At 32.3% G+C, this 11,913-nt stretch overlaps 1 protein-coding gene across 1 annotated transcript in view; it reads right to left on the bottom strand.

Annotated features, from left to right (window-relative positions):
• CCDC178 (coiled-coil domain containing 178) overlaps positions 1-11,913 on the bottom strand; it is a 388,120-nt gene that overhangs the window by 324,918 nt on the left and 51,289 nt on the right. Inside the window, exon 8 of the mRNA XM_023510168.1 lies at positions 6,226-6,368. Coding sequence (XP_023365936.1) covers positions 6,226-6,368 — 143 coding nt within the window. The remainder of the gene's footprint in view (positions 1-6,225; positions 6,369-11,913) is intronic.

Genomic DNA, 11,913 nt, shown 5'->3' with positions numbered 1-11,913 from the left:
CAAGTTTTCATGGCCTGCCATCCTGCCATGCAAAAGGATACTCAAACAGCCAATGCAAATTAAGGTCATTAACAAGATACCATCATCCAGCCACAGAAGTGGCTGAAATCAAGGATACTGGCAAGATGAAGTGTTGGTAAGGTTATGGAACAGTGGAACTACCATATACTGTTGAGCACATGAAACTATACTACATTGTTAATAGAAATGTAATATTATACGGCTACATTGAAAAAATATTTTGCAGTTTCCCTTATAAATATAAATATATTCTTATACTAATAAATATACTATCCTTACACTGAATAAATCATAATTAAAAAGTCCCCCCACCAAGGAAAGTCCAGGATCAGATGGCTTCAGTACTGAATTCTACCAAAGTTTAACAACAAAAAAAATCCTTCTCAAACTATTCCAAAAGTTTGAAGTGGAGGAACTCTTCTTAACACATTCTGTGAGCCAACATAGCCTTGATGTTAAAATTGGTCAAGAACACAACAACAAAAGGAAAACAAAGGAGGAAAAGGTATCCAATGTACTCAGTACTTCTATGAAACCAACTAATATTTACTCACACTTTATCAAAGATAGAACACAACTATAGCCCAGAATGAAGGAGAGAAATGGAGTGGGAAGAGAGGCGGGGGGAGGTTTGATAGAGGGAGGGTAAACGGTGAGACCACACCTATGGAGCATGTTGCAAGGGTACAAGTCAAATCTATCAAGTGTAGAACATAAATGTCTTAACACAATAATCAAGTAAATGAGGCAAAAGCTATATTAATTAGTTTGATGTAAGCATGTCAAATTGTATTAAAAAATCAACACATTGTACCCCACATATGCATAAATGTATTCATGAGCTATATGTATATGACTTAATAAAAAAAAATTTTTAAAGAAAACTACAAGCCAATATCCTTGATAAACATATACACAAAAAAATCCTGAACAAAATACTAGCAAACTGAATCCAAGAACACATCAAAAAGATTAACTCACCATGGTCAACTGGGATTTATTCCAGGAATGCAAAAATGGCTCAATGTATGCAATGTATCACATCAAAATAATGAAGTATCAAAATAAAATGATCATTTCAATAGATGTAAAGAAAACTTCTAGTATATTTTAATTTTTTTTCATGATTAAAAACTCTAAATAAAACAAATATTAAAAAGTACCTCAATACAACAAAGTTCATAGATGACAATCCCACATCATACTGAACAGGGAAAATGCATAAGTTTTTTTATTCTAAAATGAAAGAAGACAAGAATGTCCACTCTCATCATTTTTATTCAACACAGTAGAGGAAGTCCTATCCAAAGAAGAGAAAGAAATAAAAGACATTTAAATCAGAGAGGAAGAAGTCAAATTGTCTCTCTTTGCAGACGACATAATTGCATATATTGCAAAACCTAAAGACTCTATCAAAAAGTTCTTAGGATGGACAAAAAAATTCAGTATAATTGCAGGCTACAATATCAACATAGAAAATATCAGGAATCAACAGCAAACTAGCTGGGTAAAAAAAAATCAAGGAGGTTATCTCATTTATAGAAAAAAAAAAACCTAACAATTAATTAAAACATAAAGGTGAAAACCTCCACAAGGAAAACTGAAAAACACTGATAAATAAAATTGAAGAGGACACAATCAAAGGCAAAGACATTTCATGCTTATGGATAGAAAGAATTAATATTATTCAAATAAATGTACTGCCCAAAGCAACATAGATTCAATGCAATCCCTATCAAAATAACAATGAATTTTCACAGAAACAGAAAAAAATTAAAATTCATGTTTAATCAAAAAGACAAATAGCTAAAGTGAATGTTAAATGAAAGGTCAAAGTTGGAGACATCATACTATCCAACTCCCCCAAATACTATAAAGTGAAATACCATAACTTTGACATAAAAACAGACATATAACCAGTGGAGCAGAATAAAGAATCCAGAAATCACTCCACATATTTACAGATAGTTGATTTTTTAAAAAGTGCCAAGAACACTTATATTTCATTCTCTTCAATAAATTATGCTAGAAAAACTGGATATTCATATGTAGGAGAATAAAACTAAATCTATACCTCTTACCATATATCAAAACCAACTCAAAACGAATCAAAGACCTCAATGTAAAAAACAAAATTAAAACTACTAGAAGAAAATGTAAGAAAAACATTTTAGGATGTTGATCTGAGAAAATATTTTATGAATAAGACCTCAAAAACACAGGTAACAAAACAAAAATAAATAAGTGGAATTATATCTTATTGGAAAGACTCTGCATGGCAAAGGAATTAAAGTAAAAATACAATCTTCAGAATTAGAATAAATATTTGCAAACTATTAATACAATAGGGGATTAATATTCAGAATATACAAAGAGCTCAAACTTTTCAACATCAATAACCTAACAATCTGATTAAAAAGTGAATAAATAATCTGAACAGATACATCTCAAAAGAAAACATATAAATGGCCAGCAAATACATAAAGAAAATGCTCAATATCATTAATCAACAAGGAAATGAAATTGAAAACACAGGAAATAAGAAAATTATATCAAAATTAGTTGCCAAAATATTCAATATATATTATTTCACAGAATTTGTGACTCAGCCTAGCTAGGTTCTCCAGCTCTCAATTTTTCATCAAGGTGCAGTCATCTTAAAAATTGACTTAGAAGGACATGCTTCCTAACATACTCCATAAACTCCTGCTCTCACAATGTGATTTTTTGTTTGTTTGTTTGGGTTTTTTGGCAGTTCTTGGCTGGGGCTGGGTTTGAACCCACCACTTCCGGCATATGGGGTTGACACCCAACTCCTTTGAGCCACAGGTGGCACCCTCATGTACATTTTTAGCAAGTTGATTCTCAGGAGTTGCTGGACTAGGGCCTAGCATGGGTGCATGCTATATGTGCTCTCCATAGTGCATCTTGAGACAAGGTTGCTTGATTCATCAGAGCAAATAAGACAAATGGCTTGAAAAAGAATACTAGCAAGATAAAAGATATCACTTCTTCCTCTTCTTCCTACTCTTCCTCCTCCTCCTCCTCTTCTTCTTCTCCCTCCCCCCTCTTCCTCCTCTTCCTCTTCCTCTTCCTCTTCCTCTTCCTCCTCTTCCTCTTCCTCTTCTTCTTCTTCTTCTTTTTTTTGGCAAGTTAATCAGACATTTCATTACTTTTCTTTCTTCTATTTATTAGAAAGAGCTAGCTGGGTATAGCCCGCATACATAGGGAATTAGTATAAGAGTGTGAATATCAGGAATCACAGGCAGTGATCATTGGAAACCATGTCAGACACAGAGCACTTTGGTCATTACATTTTTTGTAGTTGTTAGTCTGTGAGGTGCATTCATATGGCCTCCACATCAAACCCAAAATAAAAGAGAATTATTTAAATGAGTAATAAGCCCAAAGACACTTTTCAGAAGGCTTGAAAATGTAGAAACTATGTGAAATGATTAAAAAGCATGGAGTACAAAAGGAGAAAAACTTAACATGTTTAATATGAATTCCAAAAAAGTGGAAAATAGGACCAAGAAAGTATTTTAAGAAATCATGACTGAGAATGGCCAGGAATAATGAAAAATCCAGTACATAAGACTATACAGACTAGAAGAATAACACTGCCTATTGGAATAAACAAAACTGAATCAATGCAGAGCATCACTTAATAAGATTAATGAAATTTTATAACAAAAAGATCATTTTAAAAAGGGCTAAAGAAAAATATAGATTAGCCAGAAAGAATTGAGAGCCAAATGTTCAGCTTCCTTTTAATGGCAAAAATGAAAATTAAAGGATTATGATATGTTATATTTAGTATGTTAAAGTCAATTAAGAACCAAGAATTTTATGAAAAAGAAATTATGTTTCAAACAAAAATCCAGAACAATTGTTGGCAGCAAAATCTCACTATATGTTATTCTAGAGGCTCTACTTTAGTCAGAAAGTACCCCTAGAAGACAAGTCTAAGAAGAATGAAGAAATAAAGAAAAAGTAGTTCTTTTAGAAATAAATAACCTTGATTGTTTAAAACAATAACATACTTATGTGTTATAAAATGAAATATTCCATTAATAGCAAGGAATATTTAATTCAGAAAATGTATGATAACAGGAGTAGACTTTTTTTTAGATCCCTTAGGTCCAGCAGGTTAACTGCATTTAGGTCATGACAATGTAACTTTGCATCTGATAAGTAATAGGATTTCCTTCTAAAAGTATAGGAACAGAATATAATCACTCAACTAGAAGAAGGTAAAAATAAAATGATAACCAACATGAAAGAAGGCAATAAAAAAGAAAAAGGAAATAAAACAAATGTGCAGATAGAATAAGTTACATGCAGTTTACATACAAAAGATGATTTGAAATTACAATGAATGGTCCACCTTTAAAAATACTTTCTAACTGATAAAAACATCCATCTGTGTAGTGTTTACAAGCAATATATCTAAAATATAAGTCTCAAAAATATTGAATTTTATTGAATTGAAATGTTTTCCAAATATTTTCAAAAGCTAGTATAATTTTACTAATATCTTAATTGATTTTAAGAAAAGAAAATTCCAAGGGTCAAAGGTCAACTCTTAATATCTTAGGGAGATATAACAACTTTAAATTCATATGCACTTGAACGTGTAACCTCAAATATATAAAGAAAAAGCTGATGGAATTTAAAAAATTACATAGACAGACATAATTTTATACACCTTTTAAAATATTTGACAGAAAACTTAGTAAAAAATAGTAATGGTACAGAACAGCACTTCTCAAACATCGCCTTGGGCTCTTAGGGCTGGGCTAAGCCTGAGTTTCCAAGTTTTGAATGAGTACCCCAATAATACTGACATTATTGCACAAGATTAACTTCTATGATTAGAATTCTTGATCTAATGAAACAGTAAAAGAAATAGACTTAACAAGTAAAGAATAAATGTTATTTTCAACTACAAAGGAAGATTTATTCAAAAGAAACCTTCATATAACTGAGCTATCAGTTAAGACTCAATAATTTTCAACAAGTGAAACTAAGATTCCCTGACCAAAATACAATTCATCTGGAAAGCAATAATAAAAAATTAAGTAGAAATTCATCACAGATATTTAAAAACTATATTCCTTAAAAACCTATAGGTCAAAGAAGAAATCAGAATGAAAATTAAAAAATGTATATGATTGAATGATAATGAAAATGTAACTAAATCAGGTGCATTATGAGAGAGATTTATTTATTAAACAATAAATAATGTTTAAGCACATGCTGAAATATACATTGATGTAAGAAAATATAAACATATTAACAATTGTATGTTATCTAGATTGTAGGATTTTGTACAAATTGTACTCACATTTCTCATATTATTTGATTCTAGCTACATAATGAATTCAAGTTTGTCTATACTAAATCACTAATAAATCTGAATAACTAATATTGTATTACATCATACAAAACCAAAAAGAAGTTAAAGCCAACAAAATGAACTAAAAACTACTAATTCATCAGAAACAAATGTAGGGAAAAAAACCTTTAGTTAAAAATATGCAAAATATCGGGCGGCGCCTGTGGCTCAAAGGAGTAGGGCGCAGGCCCCATATACTGCAGGTGGTGGGTTCAAACCTAGCCCCAGCCCAAAAAAAAAAAAAAGCAAAATATATCAGCTCGGCACCTGTAGCTCAGCAGCTAGGCACCAGCCACATACACCAGAGCTGGTGGGTTCGAACCCAGCATGGGCCTGCCAAACAACAATGACAACTACAACCCACCCCCATATATATATGCAAAATATAATTAATCTATATCCTCAAAATACACCATTTTATTAGTCAAGAAAATCAAATTAAAATACTTAGATTTTATATCTATAATTATTATTTTGATAATTTTTAAATGATATCTCATGCTGGAAATATTTTTTTTTCAGTATAGTAGGAATATATTTTGTTAAACTCAGGCAATATGGCAATATCTATGAAGAGCATTAACATGACACAGAAATATAGTGCTTTAGGAACTGTATATCCATTAATATATATATCATATTTCAATTTATATGTAAATTCTTGGTGATAAGATAGGTAGGAGTAATTTAAAATCTTTCTTTTCTCTTTATCTAATTTTTTTGTGCAGGAATATATACTACAAATAATTAACTTAATTAATATCTAGTTTCTCAGTGCAATAAGTGCATCTGTGAAAAATTCTTACTTGTAGCCGTCTATGTTTACTTCATTATTGTAAATATCTTTGTTGATGTCCTCTTTCATTTTTAAAGCCTTTGCTTTGAGATTTTCATAGGCTGCTAAAGTTTCTTCTAGTTCATCATGAATTTGTTCGAATAAGCATGTTACCTAGAAAGACAAACATTTTTTGCTAAAATGTACACTTAATGGTTATTTAAAAGAAAGAACTTTAACTTAGGGAAGTTTGATTTAGATAAAAGGTTCTATACACACATTTTCACCCCATTTTTACTCTTTTGTTTAGTAAGTAGAGTTTCAGGTTTCCTTTACCCTGATAAGGCATCAAGTTTAAGGTTGTATGAAAGCTATTGAAGAAAATAAGATCAATATCCTTATTAACATGTCCAAAATAAAATTATTACCTTTTCACCTACAAAAATGTGTTATTGATTGCTGTTATTGTTCAAATATTTTAAATGTAACAAAAACAGAAAACAATGATGAACAAAAATAAATAAATAAAAATCACCTGTACTCCCGTAAGTCAAGAATAACCATTATTTACACAGACAAAATATAATCATTTTATATTAAGGACATTTGCACTAGATTGTTTATAACAGCTTGATTTACAATCACCAAGCTACGGAAACAACCTAAATGTCCATCAACTCGGGAATGAATTAACAAACTGTGGTGTATGTATACCACGGAATACTATTCAGCCTCAAAAAAAGATGGTGACGTCACATCATTTGTATTAACCCGGATGGAGGTGAAACACATTCTTCTCAGTAAAGTTTCATAAGAATGGAAAAGCAAATAGCCAGTGTATTCAATACTAATATGAAGCCAGTAGATGATCTAATTTATGCTCACATAGGAGAAAAACTCATTTCAACTCAATTTGAGGGGAGGGGAAATAAGCGAGAGGAGAGAGGGAAGGGGGGGCTTGGGGTGCTCCCATTGAATGGGCACAATGTAGGGGTGTATGGCACAGCTTTTGGGTACAGGACATATCTACAAGAGAGATTCTACCTAACTAATTCAAATATCGTGACCTGGTTGTTTGTACCCTAACATTAACTTGAAATAAAAGGAAGTAATTAAAGAAGAAAAGAAAGAAAAATGAGAGGCAAAGCAACCAAAAAAATCACCATTATTATCATAGTGTAATGGTCCCAACTACTCATATTTACCATTTTTATTAATTAATAAGCATATTCTCCCTTATTCTCCCTACTTGTCTATTTCTTTATCACATTACTTTTACATAATATTCCCTTATATCACACATTACTTATAACTCAATCACTGTCAATTATACAAATGTTATGCACAAGTTGGCATACATATCAGATGTGTGAGGGATGATTCCCATTAGAGTTTAATAGTACTGTGTATCGAATAGAATTTAACAACATAAATAGTACTGTGATGAAGAACCATGTGAGAAAACTGCACAACTTACAGGTAAACTTCTTAACCTTAAATATTTCTTCAAATGTATTGTTAACCAAAGCTTTGCTGAGTCAGAGGGTAAAAGAATATATTTTAATAATTTAGGTAAACACTGTTGCCAAATAATTCTATAGAAAATGGGTAACAATTTGTATTCTCATCTATAGAATCCATGAGAACCCATGTTTCAAAATTCTTTGCAATATTTTATACAATTTTTTTTCTAATGATATTTTGCAAATTGGCAGACCAAAAAGTTGTCCGTATAAGTCTTAATAGAATTTGATGACTCTTTATATAACATTTTGGAATAATTGACATTTTTTATGATCGTAAGACTTCCTATTTTAGTATACAGTATGTATCTATATTAATTATCTCTATTTTACTCAAGAGATTTTATTATTGTGGTCTTAATATCTGTGCCTTTCTGAATTTCTTTTAAATATTTAATGACTTGCTGGTGATAATTTTCATCTGTATCTCTATTCTTTGCAAGCACAGAGAAGAAATATTTTTATTCATGCTGGTAAAAGTATGTTGTATTGGGTAATTTGGTTTTAGTAAATACAAATTTATTTTGAAAAGAAGAGGTTTCTATTTGATATTTTAGTTACAATCATGTAAAAATAATTTATTTGCTAATTTTAATTGTCTATCTTTTATTTTATTGTATTGTCTTCTTGAAAAAAATCTCTAAGACAATATTAAATTCTAAGGGAAATCAGATATGTCTGATTTGTTTCTAGTTATTCTTGGAAATGACATTACTATTTTAGTGTTTCATATAAATGCTAGCAATTTTTGTGAAATATTTCTTTAACATAAGTAATTTTTCTATTTTAATATTTATTATTATTATTTTTTTTACAGCCATTAGCCTGGGTATATGTGGCCGGTGCCCTACCCACTGAGATACAGGCGCTGCCTTATTGTGGCTTTTAATTTGCATCTCCCTAAAAACTATTTTGACCATATATCTTTTTCATGTGTTCGCTTCCCATTTGTACATCTCTCTGGAGCTATGGCTATTCAAGGCTTTCGATCATTTTTAATGCAGTTTTTGTCTTTCAGTTGTCAAATTGTAAGAGTTCTTATGCATTCTGTGTACTATACCTTTTGAGATAATTTCAGTATTTTCTCTCATTCTATATGTTATCTTTTTGCTTTTCTTGATAATTCCTCTGGTGCACCAAAGTTTTAATTTTGAAGTCTAATTTCTCCATTTTTTCCTTTTGTCACGTGTGCTTCTGGTGTCCTAAGAATCACCTTCTAGATCCAAGGTCTTGAGGATTTATGCCTCAGTTTTCTTTTGAGAGTTTTATAGTTTAAACTCTTACATTTATGTTTTTTTTCTGATTTTGGTAATTGAGTTCTCATTTTTATGAGCTGTCTAGCTAAAAATGTGTTAATATTATCTTTTCAAAAGTCAACTTTTGATATCATTTACTATCTCTCTATTGCATTTTCCATCCTAAATTTTACCTTTATCTTTATTATTTTTCTTCTGGTTTGGGGTTTAGATTCTACCTCTTCTAGTTTCATTTTTCTTTCTCTTGTAGGAAGTGTTTTGGCCTCTTAGTGCTTTTTATTTTTGCTTGTTGTCATCATATCAAAGAACATTGTGCTTTCTTTTATTAAGATGTCATTCTTCTATCTTATACTAAAGTGTTTTCATATTTTGGCTGACACTGGCATAAGGGTAGGCTACTGATATGAAATTTTTCCTTTTAAAATGGGTCTACAGCTGTCAATCTCCCTATGAACGTTGCTGTCGCTGAATCCCCTAAGTTTTGGTATGCTTTGTTTTCATTAACATTTACCTCATTCATTTTGATGAAGGCACTATTACTATCAGATTCATTTCATGAATGAAGAAAGTAAAGCATGAAAGTTAAAAATAATACCTAAAAACTAGAGTGACATTCCAGCGCATGGACTAATAATCTTCAGAACATGTGCTGTCAAACATGGGCTATTCTATTTTACTTTCATACATTCTCTACACATGTATTTCCTTCTCTAGAAGGAAGTGTTTTGGCCCCTTAGTGCTTTTTATTTTTGCATATTGTCATCGTATCAAAGAATAATGTGCTTTCTTTTACTAAGATGCCATTTTTCTATCTTATACACTAAACTGTTTTCATATTTTGGCTATCTGACACCCTTAATCTTTTTTAATAGCACCTCAATTTCATTATGGATAATTAATTTGGATTGTGTTGTTCACCTATAGTGGATTGTTTCATCTCAGTTACTGGATTTCACTACATAAGCCAAGAAAGCTAGATTCTCACTCACTGGGATAGCTAGAAGATGGCCAGCTGACTTAACAGCAAGTAAGCAGAAGCTCTGATCTAGAAACTGAAGATGTAGTGAGTAGCACAATAGTGGTAAAATGGTGGAGGAGTGGTCATTGCATTAACAGCGGCTGTGCTAGGCAGGGCTCTTTGGAGAAACAAAGCCAACAGGAGAGAGGAAGAGACAGAGAGAGATGGAGAGAGAAAATAATTAATTTAAGAAAATGGGCTCCCACAATTGCAAAGGTCCAAGTCCAAAATCATCAGGGGAGGCTGGCGGGCTGAAGACCAGGGAAAAGTTGCAAGCCAAGATCAAAAGTACTGTCCTGACAAAATTCCTTCTTGCTCAGAGCAAGTCAGTCTTTTTTCTTTCAAGACCTTCCACTGATTGCGTGAGGCACATTCATTATAGACACTAACCTACTTCATTGTAAATTGACAGTTTTAAATGTTAATCTCATCCCAAAACACCTTCTTTGAAACATCAAGAATAGTGTTTGGCTTGGCTCAATACCTAGGCACCATGGCCCCACCACATTGACACATAAAATTAACAAATTAAGCTTAGTTGTGCTCCTGATAACCTGGTAAGATCAATATAAGCATTGCTTTTTTTGTTGTTTTTTGCTAGAATGAATTCTCTCACTTTACGCCCCTTCACAAGCTCTGTCTCCCAGCTGCCTAAAAACTGTTTTCCCTGACAACACACTCAAGTCCATTATTAGGGAAAATCACTAACACAATAAAGAGATGCCAATTTAAACACATTTCAACAAAATTTTTTAGAAAGTCAATACAAATGTTGACAGAATTCTGAGGTATATCAATTAGACTTAAGTTTGGCTATAACAGAAATAAGCCAAACAAGTTGCTTAAAGAAGATTACACTTTGCTTTTCTCTCATAGAAGTGGATCTTGTCTTCTTTTGCTTTGCTCTTCAGCCATCTTGAATACTGGCTTCCATTCTCAAGGTTGCTTCATGCTCTAAAACTGAAGTGAGAGCTGCAGCTGTAATATCCACTTTGCTGTAAATTTTTATAAATGGCTGTTTTCAAAGGGTGATACTTCTAGCTGAGTTAGTTCATTTCAACGAGCCTTCCTAGAAGTCTTAACCAAGAACTCTACAATCATCTCATTAGAAATATCACAAGAAAAATTTGGAAATAACTTTTAGCCAGACATATTGCCATTCAACTATACAGAGGCCAACTAATTTTAAAGAAGTATAATGTTTCTTTTTTTTTTTTTTTTTTTTGTAGAGACAGAGTCTCACTTTTTCGCCCTCGGTAGAGTGCAGCGGAGTCGCTCCAGCAACCTCCAACTCCTGGGCTTAGGCGATTCTTCTGCCTCAGCCTCCCAAGTAGCTGGGACTACAGGCGCCCGCCACAACGCCTGGCTATTTTTTGTTGCAGTTTGGCCGGGGCTGGGTTTGAACCCGCCACCCTCGGTATATGGGGCCGGCGCCTTACTCACTGAGCCACAGGCGCCTCCCAAGAAGTATAATGTTAACGTAATTGTTCACAGTGGAGAATTAAGGTGTCTTCAGCACTGCTACTGCTCCAGTAATACAAATTGTTACAGGCACTTTGGAAAGTAACTTACCACCAGCTAATAAAATTGGTAATGCATACAACCCATGATCCAGTAAGTATCCCACTAGACATATATCCGTGAAAAATTTGTCTGCAACATAGAGGGGAATGTGTCCATGGATGATTATTGTTTATAGTCAAGCCAGCACTTCTGTTGCCAAATATTAGAATCAATTCATATGACCAACAGATAAAAATAATGATAAATTATAAAACTGAGAAATATCTATCTGATGGAGAGTAGCAACTAAAATGAATGAATTACATTTTGTATGTATCAACAGTAGCTTGATTAAACTAAAACAGTGTGAGATTAAAAAAACAAGTTGCACCAGGCAGCACCTGTGGCTCAAAGGAGTC

Source organism: Otolemur garnettii, unplaced genomic scaffold, assembly GCF_000181295.1.
Source record: "Otolemur garnettii isolate 467f Iridium unplaced genomic scaffold, OtoGar3 scaffold00012, whole genome shotgun sequence".
Classification (NCBI taxonomy): Eukaryota; Metazoa; Chordata; class Mammalia; order Primates; family Galagidae; genus Otolemur; species Otolemur garnettii.
The sequence above is the reverse complement of the archived record's forward strand: the minus strand, read 5'-3'. Positions and strand labels throughout refer to the sequence as shown.